Below are 19,469 nucleotides of genomic sequence, written 5' to 3'. Positions count from 1 at the left end.
TGAAGAGCAATTTGCCAGTGCTATCAGAATTATGACTGCATATACATCCCTATTCTGCAGTTCCACTTCTAGGAATTTGTCCTGTTTATTGATTAGCACCTGTGTGTAGTGACCTATGTACTAAGTTGTTCTTTACAGCCTTTTTTATAATAGTAAAAGATTAGAAACTCCTTGTGTCCATAAAAGGGGGTACTAGCAGTTGAATAACTTATAGTGCATCTATGCAATGGAATGCAATGAGCAGTAGAAAGAAGGAAGACCCTCTCTATGTGCTAACATGGAAAGATCTCTAGCATACATTAAATGGAAAAGGGAAGATGCAGAACAGTGTGTATAACATGCTACCTTTTGAGGATGGGCACAGGCTCTGAAGAGCACTCTGACCAAGGTGATGTCCCAGAGCTTCCTCCCCATGAGGGCAAAGACCCAGAGGTGAAGGAGAGTTTGGAGAACATCGAGTAGTGCCATTTCGCAGCACTGTAATTCCGCCGGAGCATTGGGTATGTAAAGGGGAGGCTGGGAAACTGATATGACAGAGAGACCCTTGAATGCCAGGCTGAAGAGCTTGATCTTTAACATAGGTGATGGAGTCTGCTGAAGGTTTTGAGCAGAGAGTGCTTTTCAAATAAATGCCTTCTTTGTGAGGAAAAAAAGATGCTTCTTTTGTGTAAAAATGCTTCTGGAAGGACACAGGAGAAGCTAATAACAGTGATTGCCTCTGGGAAGGGAATTTAGTGAGGGGAGTAGGAGGGAGCCTTTTATACTTTCGAAATTTGAACAATTCAAACAATAAAACATAAAATTAAGTACATTTAAATGTTTAAAAAGAATGTATTGCCATAGCTCAGGCAAGAGGCCCTGAGGCCGTGAAGTGAAGTGGTATCAATGGGCAAGGAGGGTAGGGCTGTATCTGAAAGTGATTTAGGTGGACAGGACCCAGTGATGAGTTGAATATGGGACAGAAGATTCTAGATTTCTGACTTGAGTGGATAAATGGTGTATCATTTACCAAGCTGTGGAATCCAGGAGATAAAGCATGGATTTTGGAGGGGGTTGGGTGAGGGTAGGTAGCAGTGCGGGGAGTGGAGATGAGGAGAACATGGGTCCAGTTTTGCAGAGGCTGTGTTTGAGGGGACTACGGGACGTTCAGGTAGTCTTGAAAAGTGAGGCTTAGGAGAGCCATAGCCTAGAGATACAGATGTGGGAGTCATATTTGCAGCTGGTGAGTTGAAGTCGTGAGAGTGGATGAGATCACCCTTTGAGGGTGTACAGAATGAGCTGAGACGTGCCTCTTGACAAAATCCTGGGATAGTTGACCGAGGCTGAATCCAGAGGAAAGGTCTGTAAAGGCAAAGTGAGAGGTAACAAAAGAACCAAGGGAAGATGGTATAGGAGAAGCCAAAAAGCAGAGGTTCAGGAATCAGAGAATGAAATGAAGAATGAAACTATAGAGAGAGGTCAAATAAAGATTAGGACAGAAGAGAGTCCACTGGGGTTAGCCACGTGGAAGACACTGACGAGCAGTTTCAGAGGGGGCTGGGGATGAGCTGGGAGTCAGACTGCAGTGGGCTGAGCAGGCAGATGGACGGAGAGCCAACTCCTTCATGCTGCCCATGAAGAGAAAGGAACATAGTAGGAACCAGTGATGGAAAGCTGGGAAGGCTTTTGTTGCTATTGTTGTTGTTAAAATAAAATAGAAGAGATTGAATGTTTTGGACAATATGCTCCTTGTTTCTAATTTCTTTGGGGTTAAAAGAGTGTCATCCCCCACTGCCAAGTCTATCCCAGAGCCCTTGAAGCCTGGTCTGAACAAGAATATACTCAGAGAAAACCATAATTCAAAAAAACACATGCACCCTATGTTCATATCAACACTATCTACAATAGCCAGGACATGGAAGCAACCTACCATCAACAGAGGAATGAAAAAGAAGATGTGGTACATATATAGAATGGAATATTACTCAGCCATAAAAAGGAACAAAATTGGGTCATTTGTAGAGACATGGATGGATCCAGAGAGTGTCATACAGAGTGAATTAAGTCAGAAAGAGAAAAGCAAATATCGTATAATAAAGCGTATATGTGGAATCTAGAAAAATGGTATAGATGATCTTATTTGCAAAGCAGAAATAGAGACATAGACATAGAGAACAAATGTATGGATACCAAGGGGGAAAGGGGTGGGGAGGGAGGGCTTGGGAGACTGGGATTGACACCTATACATTATTGATACCATGTATAAAATAGACAATCGCTGGGAACATACTGTATAGCACAGGGAACTCTACCTAATACACTGTGGTAACCTAAATGGGAGGGAAGTACAAAAGGGAGGGGATATCTGTACATGTATGGCTGATTCATTCCGTTGTGCAGTGGAGGCTAACACAACATTGTAAAGCAACCATACTCCAATAAAAATTAATAATGAAAAAGAAAAAAGAAAAAAGAAAACAAGTGCAACATCATCTAAAGAAAAACCCACTGGAAGCCCACAGTGGGAGCAGATGCGGCAGTTTTCCTTCTTTTGTGAAAACAGCAGTGCCCTCTGGAGGCAAAAATGCGTCTTCTCCCTGCATTTTTGGATTATACTTGGACTTGCAGCTTTTCCTGACACGTAAGAATAATCCTCCTGCCAATGCAGGTCACATGGGTTCGAGCCCTGGTCCAGGAAGATCCCACATGCTGCGGAGCAACTAAGACCGTGAGCGACAACTACTGACCCCAGACGCCTAGAGCCCGTGCTCCGCAACAAGAGAAGCCACTGCATTGAGAAGCCCGCGCACCACAACGAAGAGTAGCCACTGCTGGCCGCAACTAGAGAAAGCCCGTGCGCAGCAATGAAGAACCAACGCAGCCAAAAATAAAATAAATAAATATTACCGAGAAAAAAAAAAAGAAAGAATGATAGTGTTCTGATGCTGTAGAGAGTCGCACAAAATTTTCCTATTGCAAAGGCATCAGAAATCATTTCAGAGGCCTAGAGGCGACTATGTGGAAACAAGTGTGGGCAACGGTGTCTTTAAGCATTTTTATTATTATTCTCCTCAAAATTCACAGTCTTTAATTCCTACCTGTTAGAAGGAAAAATTATTAAAATGTGTTTTGCCATGGTCTCTGATTTTTATCCAGACAATCCCCTTTCTAATTCGATCAGAGCTATTTATCACAAACTCAGTAACGTACATCCTCCACAGGCATAAGCACAGTTCCCTCTCTTTGGACCCCTTCCAGGGGTCTTCACTCACTCATAGGCTGGTTTTTCCTCATTGCTCTTTGAATGCTATGCTTAGTTTTACCATTTGGTATCATCCTCCTCTTCTAAATATGTAAAAGCCTGCTTCGTCCTTTAAGGCCTGGCTCTAGCCTCACCTTCCTCATAAAGCTGTCCCTGCTGTAGCCCATACAGTTTTTTCCCTTCTTTGAATCTCTCTGTAAAGGATAGAGGGTAAACAGTAACAACAGCAGCAAAAGCAATGTGTGCATCTTCACCAATGAAATTAAAAATCACTCAAGATCAGAAATCTTGTTTAGTCTTCCTGTTGTGTGTTCTCACCAAATTCCCTAAGATGCTCATCATATTACATCCTTCTATTCATTCCTAGAAGGGGGCCGCCACATTTGGGAAACGCAAAACAGAGTAAACATTGAAAGACCCCAGAGACCTGGAGGATGGACTTTTCCAAGGTAAAAAGCATAAATGTATATAAGTAATAAACTTTGATCAGCACGTGAATAGTTCTTCCTGTAACAGCAAAAAATCTGGGGTCTTCAGTTATAACTGGCATTCTTATTTGGTTTTACTCTCCCAGTAAAAGTTTTCTCCTTGCCCCATGCGAGAGACGGGGACTCAAGAATATGCTAGTATAATCAACAGAGTCAACATGAGCATGGGTGATTTTTTGTAAAATGTCGCCTCAGTATCATTTTTATTCTCTCTACTCATTCAGCAATTCTGCTTTTGCAGAATGCGGGAAGGAGGAGGATGGAGGAGGAATAAAAATAAGGGACTAGGGAAAAGGCACCTCATTTGTTTATCCTGAAAGTTCCACATTCAGGCTTGTATCACGAAATAAGCAATTGAAAGTGGTAGATGGTGAGGTGTAGCTGATGAGGCTCAGGTCCCTATGTCTTCTGTTCTGTCTAGAGAAACCCCACAAACCTTTGGAGATTGGAGTCCTGCCTGAGAGTTTTGGGTCATTTTGGTCTGTGACCTTTGAGCCTTTTCAAGTGGTAATCTCCAGCCCTTCATCCCATCCAGAATTAAGAGTGCATTGGCCTCTAGGGAAGCGGGGTAGAGTCAGTGTTGGCTGGAACATTTAGTATTTCAAGTATTTCAGGCACACTGATTAAACAAACAAACGTGTTCCCCTTCCCCCTCAAACCCAGTGTTCTTAGGAAGGTTTCTGTTGCTTTGTGTTTATGAAACGGTATTTGTCATCAGTAATCTGTAAATCATTCAGTCTCAATTTTTTTTAAACCACTCTCCCTTTTCACAGGGTGTTGGAGCAGCAGCTTACAATGAGAAATCAGGTAGGATCACCTCACTCTCACTCTTGTCTCAGAACATCTTTGCTCCTATCTTTCCTCAGTGGAGAAAGGGGAGTACAGAGGAGACTATCTCCCCCACAGATGCTCAGGTGCGTGACTGCAGGACCTTGTGGGGACCGGGCATATGCCTCAGAAGGGGGACTGCTTTGGAAGCAGTGTGGCACCAGCAGATGTGTTTCCTTAGGGCTCCCGTTGATCCTATCCTTTGCCCACAAGATGTGAGACCCTTCTGACCACAGCCCTAGAACTGAAACTGTTCATAAGAGGTGACCCACTGATTGTCTCCTTGCTCAACAAGGCTTGTAAGAGCCAAAACGGAACCTGCCTAAACTTGGGTGGCCCACTTGAGATTTTCAACCAAAGCACAAGCCTGTTGGCTCTGACTACTCATGTGCTGCTGCTTTTAGGTAATTGTAATTGAGGCCACCAGAGGTCTTTCTAGGTGGCTCAGATTAGAAATGGGAATTGAAGTAAAAAATAATTAATTACTACACTATAATCTATTTTAGGGCACACATTTTTTTCACATCTCTGAAATAAGGCTACTCTCTACCCACTGATAGGTTTAGTTGGCATCGTTTTTCCTTTCTCAGTGGCATATAATAATGATGCTTTAGACCCCATGAAATGCACTGTCACAGGTCGGGTTCTCCAGGACGCGGAAACGGAGATAGAGTTAGGAATGCAGAAGGTAAAAGGAAAAGAGAAGAAACTGGATTGGGCAGGTGGAGCCATCAGACTGTAAAGAAAACCTGGCAAAGCTCTGCCAGCCCGGGCTTCCCTGGTGGCGCAGTGGTTAAGAATCTGCCTGCCAATGCAGGGGACACAGTTTCGAGCCCTGGTCCAGGAAGATCCCACATGCCGTGGAGCAGCTAAGCCTGTGCGCCACAACTACTGAACCTGCGCTCTAGAGCCCGCGAGCCACAACTACTGAAGCCCGTGCGCCTAGAGCCCATGCTCTGCAACAAAAGAAGCCACTGCAGTGAGAAGCCTGTGTACCACAACGAAGAGTAGCCCCCTGCTCGCCGCAACTAGAGAAAAGCCCACGTGCAGCGACTAAGGCCCAATGCAGCCAAAAATTAATTAATTAATTAATTAATTAAAAAAAAAAAAAACAACTCTGCCAGCCTGAGGTTGCTCACTGGCGGAGTCCCACGTTGGACATCAATGGCCTTGTTCAGCCATTGATGGGAGCCACACTGAGAATAGCGTGACCTGGGTTGGAAGGCTGAGATGGGCCCTGAGGGACTAACAACTGGAGGCTGTCAGCTAACCATACTGCCCCCTTCACTGAAGGGGGATCTGAGCAGCACATCATCTTGCTGCCACATGCAGTAAATAATTTTTAGCCAATCAGTTTTAATTCCACCAAAATTGCGCTACAAAACTAGAGTATGGTGAAGAATTATTTACTGTCATATTGTCAATGCCCCGCCCATGTGCTGGACTATGCACCCAGGAGCATCCTCGACCAATGACTGATAAAAACTGAATAAATATCCCAGCTCCTTTACCCCTCTGGTGATATAATGCTGAGACACATGGTCTAAACTGTCCCCCTGTGGAGTTAAGCTTCATTTGCTTTGTAACACCCCCTTTATTCATTTCTTTCCTTTCCCTGTCTCACTTTCCCACTCTCCTCTTGCCATCCCACACCCCTGGTGTTTTCTGGGATAACCTCCCAAATAAACTTACACTCAAACCCCTGCCTCAGAATCAGCTTCTAGGAGAACCCAAGCCAAGACACTGACAAAGGCAAACGAGTTATGAATAAAGCCTCCACATATTTTTGACTCATAAGTAAGTCCTTTCTAATACTTGTGCCTTAAGCATGGGTCTTCCCAAACTTGCCATTTTTATGTAGATTTTTTAAATCTATGAGCCCTGATATGCACAGTTTTAAACCACCATCATTGTATCATAGTAGCTACCACTTATTGAATATTTACTGTATGCCAGGCACACGACTAAGCACTTTATGGTGACTTACCATTGAAAACTCTTGGATATCTTTGGTCTAATTACAGGTCTAGGTGAGAGGGAGAATCAGGAAGGGACCTAGAGGAAGCTCATCTTTCCTTTTGCACAGAAGAAGCTCAGTCTCCTGGTGTGAAGTAGAATTACATTCTTTTCAAAGGAACTCTTGCTCATTTCTTTATTTTTTATCTTCTCTCCTTTTCCAGAGATTGATACTCTCAGAGAAAACTACAGTCGGCAAATTTCCATTAATCACAATGACTTCAAAATTTTAAAAAATAATGAGAGTCGGCTGTGGGAAGTCCTCCAGAATAAATTTAGCTGTATCTTTAGCCTAGTTTCTCCAGCCCAGGAAGGTAACAGTGAGTCTCGACAAGTCTTCAGAAAAATGCTGATGCCCAGGCTAGAGTTATCTGTCTGGAAGGATGACCTCACCAGACATGCTGTTGACGCTGTGGTGAATGCAGCCAATGAAGACCTCATGCATGGGGGAGGCCTGGCCCAGGCCCTTGTGAAAGCTGGCGGCCTTGAAATCCAAGAGGAGAGCAGAAGATATATTTCCTTACATGGCAAAATTCCAACTGGTGACATAGCTATCACAGGAGCAGGGAAGCTTCCCTGCAAACTCATTATCCATGCTGTTGGGCCTCGGTGGGGGTTAATGGATAGACAGGAATGTATCGGTAAGCTGAAAAGAGCCATTACAAATATTTTGGATTTTGTCAATAGTAGAGCGTACACTAAGACAGTAGCGATTCCAGCCCTGAGCTCTGGGATTTTCCAGTTCCCTCTGGATTGGTGTACACAGGTCATTGTGGAAACTATCAAGTGTTACTTCCAAAACATGCAACTAGCCAGTAATTTGAAAGAAATTCACCTGGTAAGCAATGAGGACCGTACTGTTGCTGCCTTTAAAACTGCTTCAGAAGTCATCCTAGGGAGGAACGAGCTGGGGTCCCGGGTGAGTCAAGAAGCCAGCCACCTTTTCAATACTATGGTTGCGAACAACCTGACTCTCCAGATTGTCCAGGGCCTCATTGAAATGCAGGAAGTAAGTCTTTGTTTTATTCTCTTGCACTACCAAAGGGGATCCCTGAACTGTTTATTACCTATCAAGTATGTTTTGAGCATATACTATTTCAAACACGGTTTAGAAAGCATCTTGTTAAGTAAGGTTAAGAGTATGGATTTCAGAGCCAGACCATTTGGATTTCAATACTAGCTTTGCCACTTACTAACTGGGTGACCTGAATCAAATTACTTTACCTTTTGATCCTCAGTTTCCTCATCTGTAAAATAAGGATAATAATAGCACTTATATCTTAGAGTTGGAATCAATACACATAAACTGCTTAGAATAAAACTTGGCATGTGATAAGTATTTATCATTATTATTGCCATTATTCTTAGGCACCATGAGGAAATAGAACAATCTTTGATTCCGAGGAACTTAAAATCTATTTTATTCTTTTTATGTAAAAAGATTCTCTATTTGAAAAATCTCGTTGGGGAGACAAACCATCTGAACATTTCTAAAGCAACCTAGCAATAATAAACAAAAAAGTCTTAATACAAAGTGAATTCGTATTTAAGAGTATATACATTTGTGACAAGAGTGGAGTGTAGTAGCTCAAGAAGGATTACTTCAGAAGATGTGAGTTTTAAATCTGATCTCAAGTTATGATAGTTATGAATTGGCAGGAGAAGAGGCCTGGGTGGTTAAAATGACAGATCAGAGAGATACAGAGGAATTGACAGATCAAAAGTGGTAGGCTGGACCAGTCAGGAGACCTAAGCGGAGCTGTAAATCATATTCTGAGTATATGGCTCTGTGCCAGGAGCTGAGGAGGATACAAAGTGTAACTTAGCATTTAGCCAGGGATCATAGGGCACAAAGGTGAGGACCCTGACAGGGAGGGGAGGGAGTCAGGGTAACAGTGAACCTAGGTATTTCTGGATTAGTGCAGCTTCTCTGCCAGGCAGAGAGCACCTCGAAGGTGGGAATTGTGGCTTGTTCATCTCTGTAGCCCTGGGGCTGGTCTCTGGGCATGCATCTGGCTGTTCAACAAATTACTGATGAGTAACTGAAGGGGGCAGCAGGGAGCAAGGGCTGCAACAGAGGAAGAGAGAGAAAGGATATAAGGCTATATTCTCTATTTTTCCCCTGGATCTGTGACTCTCCTACGGCCACAATCAAATAGACTTAATCACAAGTGAAAAAATGCCATTTATTGCCTGCAAGACAATTAGAAAGAAGACTGAGGGGACGGCATGAGATGAAATATTTATTTGATAAGTCATTAATATGCCAATTTAAAATTAAAGTGGAAGCATCCTGGTTGAATGACTTATCCCTTTAACTAAAATTTTATTGTATTTAATTATTGCCAACACAAGGAACTTTAAAATTTGTAAAGGGTGCCAATGCCCCCGACTTGCAAATTCTGATTTCACTTTCAAAGTGACAAATTCATTAACATTCAGGAGAAGTACCGAAGTTACCCCCAAAGGGAGCCAAAGCCATCAGGATGAATTAGGGGGATCTGAAGACCCCACCAAGAAGGAGGCCTACTTCCCACCGAAGACTTTTTTGTCTCATTTGTGCTTTCTTTCACCATGTACTACTTACCTTAAAAAACACAAACTTTAAGGGATAGAAATTGCCTGAGAAATTTTATTTCCACTCTGTAAGACAAAATGAAAATTCACACAGAAACAGCAAAAAGTGATGACAGTGGGGCAGAGAGTGAAACCACTTATTGATAAAGCTTAAAACAAATCATAGAGAATGCTGTGAATCTGGGATATTGGGGGTATAAGCCAGCAAGGGGCTGACAGATGTTTGCAATAAAAATTGTATCATCTACATACTTCACCTAATTTCTGACTAGGACAGACAGATTCATGGCAGTCAAATGATCATGCTTTGGAAATTTTATATCCATTATTAAGTGATATTTCTGTGGATTTAGGATCTTCAAATGTATTTTGCAAAGCTCTTCAGGGAAATAAAGATTTAAATTAGTCATTTAAGAAAAAGTAATTTAACACTGAATCTTGTTCATTTTTTTCCCTTTTCAGACGAATGTAATTGTTAATTGTGTATATACACATGGTCTTAGAGCTACATCTGTGTCAAAATCAATTCTACAAGCAGCAGGAGATGAAATAGAAAGGGAATTTAGCCAAAATATGACTAAAACACCACTAGATTCCCAATTGGTACTGGTCACAAAAGGATTTAAATTGCCCTGCAAATACGTATACCATGTGTTGTGGCCTTCAAGATGTTCTGAAGAAAAACTGGTAAGGTCAAAATAAATTTATCTTTCTGTATCTCCAGAGTCTATGTAGTCTGTTGAATTTCCATCCTATCATTACATTCATGAAATGTTATTGTCAAGTGGAATAATCCCCATTCTCTGCTACTCCTGTGAATTCCTGAAATACTAAACAGGTATTGTTGTCACAAGTTATCATAAGTTTAATTTAAAATATCACCTAACCCATGTCTAAATTTTAAGTGGACATACCGCAGATAGACACAGAAACATCAGGGCTCCCTCAGTCTGCACACTTGTTCACCTCACCGCACCCAGTGACCCTGTAGGCCTTTTCCTACGTGGGCCTGGGGTTCAGCCTCTCCATATCTCCTGCCATCTGTTAAACTCCAGGAGGACCTGGGATCTCCCGTCCAATACCATTCCAGTCAAATCGATCACCTGTGGTGTCTGTGCCTGTGGTGGAGCTTAGCTTTCTGCCTGACTCTACAACTGAGGGACATAAATTACATGCATTAAAGAATAGGGGGAACCTACTGACAAGTGGAGAGAGGGAAACTTAGTCCCCTTTTCTACCTTTGTCTATCTTTATTTTGTCTCCATTTCTGGTCTTCTCTTGTTTAGAGAGCCCTCAAATCCCAAATTGGTCCTCCAGTCACTCTCTACCCCTCAGTTTTTCAAGGTCCTTCTACATTAGTAAAACCTTCCTACATTAGTACAACTAATATACTAGTATATTAGTATAATGTAGGAAGGTTATTAGATAACCTTCCTACATTAGTATTCAGTTTGAATGTTGAAACATTGATGGAAGTGTAAATCTGCCCAAAAAAATTACATAACAGATCTTAATGACATTAAATAAATGTTGCTTACTTACTTTAACCTCTACCTCCTTTATTAAAGCTCTTTATGTTGACCCAGAAGTGGGTCAGGGAAGTGGGGATAAACTGAAGGTTGGCTCTCTAACCTGTGGAGAGGACTACATAAACTGAGGGAAATCACGATGCTCAGGCGTCCTGAATGGCACAAAATGGGCCACTCAATTACTTTAGTTTCTCAGCCCTTTCATTTCTCATCATCTAACCTTATAGCTATAATGGGTCCCCTATGGAGTGGTACCTTTCCTGTTCTCTGAGGAGGGATGGACATGGCCCTGAGGAATAGTGGAGGCTGGCATTGTAAATATGGGCAGGATTAAGGGGTAAGTGAAGTCTTATTTTTGACTCAAGGCTGATGTTGAATTTGTGTTTTTCCTGCAGACATTGGAAACTGCAATGAAGAAATGCTTGGAAAAATGCCTTGAGCTAAATATAACTTCCATTTCCTTTCCTGCCCTTGGGACTGGAATCTCTGCAGCAGCAGAGATTATGTTTAATGAAGTTTTAATATTTGCCAGACACCATTTGCAACCATTAACTGTAAAGTTTGTGATCTTCCCAAAAGAACGGCAGTTATATAAGGTAAGTTAATGTCTTAGAAATGTCCTGCAGTTCGTTTGTTCATTCATTCACTCAACAACATCTGTTTAGTGTCTCCAAAGTAAGACATGGGGCCTGTTAAGTGCTGTACAGCATGGTGATGGTCTAACTTGGTGAAATTTAATTTTTATAAGTTGCTCACTTCTGACCTAGTAAAGAATGTCATTGTACAAGCCATGTTTACCCCACTACCTAGCTTCTCTCTTGTCCTTTGTTGGCATTTATTCTTCCCTCTGCTCCTTAAAGGTAAGCAACCTCCTAGTTTTATGGGGTCCTCTACTCCTTCCCCTTCTCTTTCCCACCTCCCAGGCTGTCTCCATGTGGGGGGTGGTTGCCATTTTCTCTCTCCCTACAAGGAAACAGATTTGTTCTATCTTGTTCTTTTCTGGAACAAGTGTAAAGGTTCTTATTCCTCTTGCTGCCTCACTAGACACAGGGAGGTTTGTAGTGTTTACTGATTTCCATTGCTGACGTCAAGCTATCCATGTTACATCATTGAAGAAGGAATTGGAAAGAGGTGTTCACAGTGGGGTCTCATGAGCCAGTGTAAGCCAGCTCCAGTACACCACTGTCTCATCCACAGCTGACCTGAAAGATTGGTGAATTACCCAATGAAGTAGCTTGCCTTATTGACAAAATTAAACATCCTGTCATTCGAATGAAGTTCACCAGTCCCTCCCCGCCCCCAGCAGAGGACTGTTACTGGGCCCAGATAGGTGCCCTGAGTACATCTCTGGACTGTCCATAAAGCACCACATCCCTGTAAGAGGAATTAACCACAACTAGAAAAGAAGGCTCTCATTCTCTTCAACATACAAACAAAAATGTAAATGGCAGTTCAACAGTACAGAAGAGATCAACCACAGTCTGAGGGCTTCCCCAGAGGCTAATAATAACAGTAGTTGCCATGAGTTGCATCAGCCAGGTACTGTGCCAAGAAGAAGCTGTCTCTCTTCATTCTCCCCTCAGTCCTATGATGAAGCCACTACTGTCATCTCCATTTTACAAATGGGACCAGAGGTTGATATGTACACACCAATCCAGTGGCTGAGCCAAGATTCCAACCTGTGTCTGTTGGTCTGACCCCAAAGCCTGTGTTCTGAACCACTAAGCAAAAATACAGAAAAAATAACTTGAAAGATGATACAGCTTTCAGTTTTGTAACTCAAAGGAGAAGATTATCTTACAAAGTAATTTATGTTATACCCTGAACATTGACCATTCCTTCAGGCTTTTTTCAATGTTAACACTACATTATATCCATGTGGAAGTATGACGTGCACGTACACATATGTGTACACCTCTGGTCTTCTGCTAAGCACGTCTTTTCTTCCTAAATAAGTCTTTCAGTGAGGGGTGTATGTTCAGAAAGATCAGAGGGCAACTTACACAGTTCTTCACAGGGGGCATTACCTTGGCAAGGTCCCTACACTCCAGAAAATGGATCTGTCAGGCATCTAGAGTGGACCTGACTCAGGAAGACCAACCAATTACTGAGCTCACAATAAAGTGATACTTATGTTCACACACTCATGAATTTCCAGTTCATGGATGACAATGAGTAAATAACTCCCCAGCTGACTGAAATACTGTGTTCACTAGTATTTCATGATGATAAGGGTCCTGGGTGCCACTGAGTATCTGTAAAAGGCAATGAACAGTCATTCATTTGGTTATTTAACAAATATGTATTGCATATCTACCTTGTGCCAGACATCACGTCTCAGAATAAGGAACTCCTTACTAGGAACACTCCTCACATTCCTCACATGAGGTGTTAGTCATTCGTGGACAGAGCTGGAAAAACTGCCAAATTCTTGCCATCTGGATCTACTTTTCCAGACTGCTTGCAGACTCTCTGCTTGTTATCCACACCCTCTATGTTATTGATACTGATTAAGGTACAGTTTTCTTTCACATTCAGTTCAAAAGCCTTGCCTAAATGATTTCTAACCCTGGGACACATACTGACCTTTAAGTGACTTTGGAAGAGAGCTGATTTTTATCCATGTTGTGTTTGGCAGCTGTTATTAGTCTGTTTATCAGCAGATAATGTTATGTCATTTGTTTTGGAGGGCAGGGAAGTTCCTCCCTGTTATGACCTCTCCAGGTACTAAATAAGCATGGTAAGATTGAGGGCTTTTTTGCTCTGTAAATAGCAGCTGCAAATATAATTTATGAAGAAAAAGTACTGCAGATTAAGAAACTTCATTATTAAAGTTCAGACGCAGTGAAAATCTAGTCTTTACCTCATTATTTACCATCTTTTTCAATGAAGAATTACTGCCAATTGCATCAACTTTAAACAAGGAAGACCCTGGGCGTGGTGGTTCCAAACCCTAGGAGAGATGAGTTTTTTCAAATAGATACTATGTTAAAGGATCTACCTGGCAATATACATAAATCTTTGTGTGTAGACTGTCACATACTAATAATTATAACAATGGCTAACATATTGAATATTTATAATATGCTGGGTACAATTATAAGCACTTTACAGGAATTGATCGTTTGTTTAATCTACAAACAAAGCATGGTGTGCGTATAACTTTTTAAAATGAATTTGTTTTATTGATTACAAGAGCATCTGCCTCTGTTTGTCTTCTTCAGTGACATATCCACAGCTTTAGTTCAGTGCCTAATATGCAATTAGCAGGGCATTAATATCTATGAATGAATGAATGAATGAATAAATGATATTTTGCCTTGGGATGTACATTCTCCTTTTTTTTATGCCAGATTTTAAGGTGGTTTTTTTTCTTTTTCCATTTTTCCTATACTTGTTTCCCCTACATGTTCTAATAGATTGTAGTGCTGCACTTGCGGTTCCCGAGGACTTTCCTAAAGGCTGCTTTAGATTTGTGGCAGTGGAAATGGGGGATGACAGAGTGGATGAGGTCAAGTATGTGAGTGTAGGTAGAGAGAGGGATTTTGATGACAGTGGCTAAAAGCCCCACTTAGGACTCTCTGCTCTGTTTTGCTTCTCGTAGGTTTTCAGCACTGAAATGGAAAAGAATAAGTTGAAGCTGCAGGGTCTCAACAATTACCCTGGTGGTGAGTAAGAAACTCACGGATCTAGAAATAGAGTCTACCACCATAGGCTCATTTTATTCTTGATCATCCGAACTAATGGAGGGGAGAAGATGAATAAATAAGCCAAACATGTTTCATTGTGCTCCTGCCTGGATACCAATGTGCTCTATACCTGACCATGATTCTATTTTTGCTCAGTCTAGTTTCATGATATGAATAGAGAGAAGCTAAGTTGAAGTAGGTAATCCACAGTGTGGGTAGTTCATTCACAAATAGATGTCTATATTTTTTTTTTCGTAAGCTTACTAAGCCAGTTACTCTTTCTGATTTGAATGGAGTGCCATCTAGATGGAGTTACTTATTAGTAATCATAGAAAATACATATCAGTAATACCAGATAATAATAAGTGGATTAAACCAATGCTACCCAAACTTGAGTAATCATTGGGATTGTGATGGAAACTTTAAAACAAACAAACAAACAAAAATATGTATGGCCTAACCCTACAGATTCTGATTCAGGAACTTTGGGTCTGGGCCAAACATGTATACTTTTCAATGCTTCCTGGTCAGTTTTGCTGCAGAACCAGGTCTGGGGATCACTGGACTAAACCAATCCTGGTAGTTGTTGGAGAAGGATTAACTTTGTCTTATAACTCCATTCCTGTAGAGGAGTTTGAGTGGACTGAGATGGAATTGTGTCATGACAACTAGGATGTGCACTTCTGAAATAGTCTTTTAATCCACAGTGTTCTATAGATGTTAAGAACACCAGACATTCAACCAGCAATAGAAACTATTAGGATATTTTCTATTAGGGTCGAAATGATTTGCTTATACCCTTTATTAGAAGAGTTCACTTTTGGACATTCAGTGTCCAGCAGTGTTGGAAATGAAGAAGAGGGAACTTGAAGAGCTCTGGCCTGTGACTGCACCTCTTATGAGCTTATTTATCTATCTGTAAAATGGTGATAATGACAGATGGTTGTGAGGATAACTGGAGATTATGTATGTAAAAATGTTCTGTAAATTACGAAGCATTAAACAAATGCCAGGGGATAAATAATGAATGAGAGGATGGCCAGACTCCGCAGGTGGCCTAGAAGAGGGAGAGATACCCTTTGACTGGAAGGGAGCAAGAATGGCTTCACGGACAAGATGGTTCTAAGTTGGGCTTTGAGGATGGCAAGATTTTCAATGGCCAGAGTTGGTGGGGGTAGGGCACCCAAAGTGAAGAAAACTCACAGAAGCAAACAAATGCACTGCATGTTTGGGAAACCACAATGACTCTAAGGAAGTTAGATAGGAGGAGTTTTAGGAGAGGATAATATGCAAGAGGAACATACAAATGTCCCTATATCATTAATCTGAAAAATGGGGCCAGGCGGTGCCATTTACTTCAGTAATTTTTGAGGACATCGATAAAGAAATTATAGTACAGGACAGTAACAGACATTAATAATGATTAATGATGATGATCTCAGATTATTAAGGAAAAGTTAAACTATTTAGGAAGGCAGGGAAGTTATATTTCCATTATAAGTATTTAACTAATAAATAGTTAAAGTTAATTATGTTTTGGTGCTAGAAGAGACTCCTTTAGTGATTTCAATAATTTAGTTACCTAGAAGAACAACTCTTCTTTCCTAATAATGATGGATAAATGAAATATCACCATGCATTGTTTTTATTTTCTCCTAAAAATAATATAAGCTCCCAGGCAGAACAAGCGTTTTTTAAAAAAGTATGTCATCAATATAAGAACCTCTGTCACTTCTTACTGTTGTCTAAAACTTTGGCTTTTATTGTTACCAGAGGGAGGCCATTCTCCCCCTCCTACTTTTAGGTATGTCCTGGTACTTTTTCATAGCTCCTGGTACCACCCAACTGCTATATCAGGGGAAAAGATGCTAATGACCACTACTGTCCTGAGATCACTCACTGGGAAGCAGAATTGTATGAGCACTGGAGTCAGGTTACCCACACACCTACCAGCTCCCTGGCCACCACTTACAAGTCCTGTAACTATGGGCATGTTACTTAATAACTTTCTGAATCAGTTTCCTCATTTGTAATATGGGTCCTACTAATAGTATGTATTTCATAGGATTGTGAGAATTGAATAAAATAATACATGTAAAGCACTTAGAATAATGCCTAGAAATATTAAGTGTTCAACTTACTTTTTCCCCTCAAAAGATGTTTCTGAGATTTATCCATGTAGTTAAAGTTTACTCCTTTTCATTGCTATAATATTCCATTGTTTAGCAGCACTGAACTCCAAGTGTTGGTTGTGGAGGTGCAAAATGTCCTGTCATATACAGATAAGATATAAAAAGGAATCCCAGGTAGTGAAATTATGGGTATTTCTTTGTTTCATTATACTATGATAATTTCCAATTTTTCAAAAATTGGTTTTACCTGTGGCTTTCAGAGATATTTGATTTTAAACCTGGTGGCAACTAGAGTTTACGGAAAATCCCATTCAGCAAGAAATAATAGTTGGTTAGCATCCAGGATGAGATTACAAGGTGAATTCATCTGTAAACTGACACATGCAACACAGCAGGGGCAAGACATGATAAGCTAAACTCTGTGTCCCCAAGGAGACTGTAAACTATACATTTAGATTTTCTTTGTACCCAGCAAAGCTCTCAGAGATAGGTACTTAATTGAAGCTGCTACTGCCAAGGATGCTGAGGGCAAACAGTGGCTGTGGTGTTCTGTTCTGTACTGGTTTAAAACCCACCTGCCTTCTGTGGTTGCTTACGATAGTGTTTTCAGTCCCCCAGGGGACCAGAGAGAAGAGAGAAAATAGATTTCCTGTCCTCAATCTGATGGGACCCAATCAGGAAAAGATAGATGAGGCCCAAGCGTGGATCCAGAGGATACTGACCCTCCAGGACTACCACATCATTGAGGATATGCATATCCTCTACCTCGGGAAAAAGAAACATGACTATTTGTCTCAGCTTCAGAAAACCTCATGGGTCTCTATCTCAGAGACGATCAGCCTGGGAAAGGCACATTTAGAGATTAAAGGAGCCCAGGCTGACCTCATTAAGGCAGTTATGAACATTGAACATATGCTGTGTGAAGTTCAAGAGGAAATGGCAAGAAAAAAGGAGCGATTCCTTTGGAGCTTGTCAGGTGAGTAACTTTCAATTAAGTTGGAAAGTCAGCCCTTCCAACTTTTGGGCGTGAGCGTGCATGTGTGTAAGTGCGTGAGAGATAGAATGGAAGAGGAGAGAGAGTAAACCATGCTGGGTCTGTTAGGCCATAACTTTTATAACCGTTTTTTGGCTCTTTCTACCAGCAGGGTTAATTATTAGTAAATGAAAACACACACACACACACACACGATTGGGTTTACTGATGATGACATGGATTGCCTAAGAGGCAATTATGAGGAAAGCCCAGGATAACCCAAGCCCAGTCTCTAGGGAAAAAAAAGTACATCCCTAATTCTGCAGATGGAGCATTCAAATGCAGACACATTCCACTTACTTAATTCATTTCTTTAATTGAGTTTTATTGCAATTATTTATTGCTGGCGGCGTTAGGAGCCCTAAAATTACTTTGAGCCTTCCCATCAGAGTAAATTTCATTGGTACTGTGAGGTCCACTCAAGTATCACTCATTCAATGGGGCAAAATCCATCGGGATGACTGTGGGAATTTGGGTCTGGAGAGATCCTTTTAACTTAGCCCTAGAGCTAACTGGGAAATCATACCATTGAAAATACTGCCTTGGGAAATTGAGGCTTATTTCTTTCATCTATTCAACTAATGTGTATTGCATCCGTGTTATGTGAAGCATTGTGCTAGGTGCTTGGGGTACAGTGATAAGATGAACATTGTTCCCACTCAAAATCTAACTGGGGAAACTGAGAGGTAAGCAGGTTAGTTATGAACAGGAAGGTGAAAGTGCTCTGGAAACAACTAGGTGAGGCACCCAACCCAGACTTGGGAGGTAAGGGGAAAGCTTCTCAGGGGATGTGTCACAAACGGAGAAGTGAAGAATAGGTAGGAGTTAGTAAGGCAAAGAAAGAAACTTTAAAGAAATCAGACCATAGCTGGGCCTAGGTTATGCAAGACTTTGTAAATCACATGAAAGTATTCAGAGTTTTTCTTGAAACAGGTGGAGAGCCTTGAATGATTTTAAGCAAAGACAAGGTCAGACTTGTATTTTAGAAAGATCACTGGTTGTAACATGGAGAGTGAATTTAGTGCAAAAATTCAGATGTAAAACTTCAGAGAACGCCTTATTTTCACCATGTGTTTGTAAAAATAGTTCAGGCAGATATGGTCAAAGTGAGTGGGAGTTTGCAATAAATGTTGTATCCATAGTCCACAGAAAACCCAGTGTCAAAAAACATGGACAAAAATAATACTCAAGAATGAGACCCAAGATTATGATTTCTACTTAGCTCTTAAAATGTAGTGAATGTGGGTCTTTAAACTGACATTGACACTTCTCAAGAGAACAAGATAGAAAATAACACTGATCTCCTGTAAAGCTTGTGGCATTACTTTAACTGCATTCGTAAAGTTGGCCCATTCTCCTAGCTGTTGGCAATTTAGTCATGTAAGTCCCTTGCTCTGCTGCAAGGTGGCATTTTTTGGCAGTTGATGACTAAGCATATTATTCTACAGCAGCGTTTCAGAGGTTCATAGAGACTCACCCCCTCTTAATCAGGTTAAGATCTACATTAACAAAATGGATAATTTTGAAATGAGTTATTACTACAGGGAACATCAGCTATCCACCAGAACAGTATGTTTTAAATAATAGAAGTTAGGCATCTCCTCTTTTATGGTTCTCTTTTAATCCTTCCTGGTGAGTGTTTCTGATAGCAGGACTTTGTGGATCTTTGAGTTTCCGGTGCCCAGCTCAGTGCCTGGCATGTAGTAGGAGCTCAGTAAATGTTTGCTGAACTCAAGAGAACTGAACTCTAATACTGTACTTTATAAATGTGAGCTATTGCTCTCCAGATTTAATTTACAGTCTCTTCCTTTGAAATGTCTTGGCTTTGGTGTTCCTCTGCTATGGAGTTATGTTCCTCCTGCTTTCCTGCTTTCCGGATTTACAACTTGGCCCTCTATAAGTTTCTCTGAATTAATCATCTGCTTTTTGTGGTTAA

General features: G+C 41.1%; 1 protein-coding gene across 2 annotated transcripts in view; it reads left to right on the top strand.

Annotated features, from left to right (window-relative positions):
• PARP9 (poly(ADP-ribose) polymerase family member 9) overlaps positions 1-19,469 on the top strand; it is a 31,320-nt gene that overhangs the window by 1,326 nt on the left and 10,525 nt on the right. The window contains exons 2-8 of one of the 2 annotated variants that reach the window (XM_082394886.1): positions 3,609-3,690; positions 4,503-4,536; positions 6,738-7,582; positions 9,613-9,837; positions 11,075-11,275; positions 14,284-14,347; positions 17,111-17,476. In XM_082394886.1, the coding sequence (XP_082251012.1) occupies positions 3,676-3,690; positions 4,503-4,536; positions 6,738-7,582; positions 9,613-9,837; positions 11,075-11,275; positions 14,284-14,347; positions 17,111-17,476 (1,750 nt within the window). In that variant the 5' untranslated portion in view covers positions 3,609-3,675. The remainder of the gene's footprint in view (positions 1-3,608; positions 3,691-4,502; positions 4,537-6,737; positions 7,583-9,612; positions 9,838-11,074; positions 11,276-14,283; positions 14,348-17,110; positions 17,477-19,469) is intronic. The other variant, XM_082394887.1, reaches the window with a different exon arrangement.

The sequence above is a fragment of the Balaenoptera borealis genome, assembly GCF_965194805.1.
Source record: "Balaenoptera borealis genome assembly, chromosome: 5".
NCBI classification, from domain to species: domain Eukaryota; kingdom Metazoa; phylum Chordata; class Mammalia; order Artiodactyla; family Balaenopteridae; genus Balaenoptera; species Balaenoptera borealis.
Note: the sequence above shows the minus strand (reverse complement) of the source record. Positions and strands in the feature narration are given on the sequence as shown.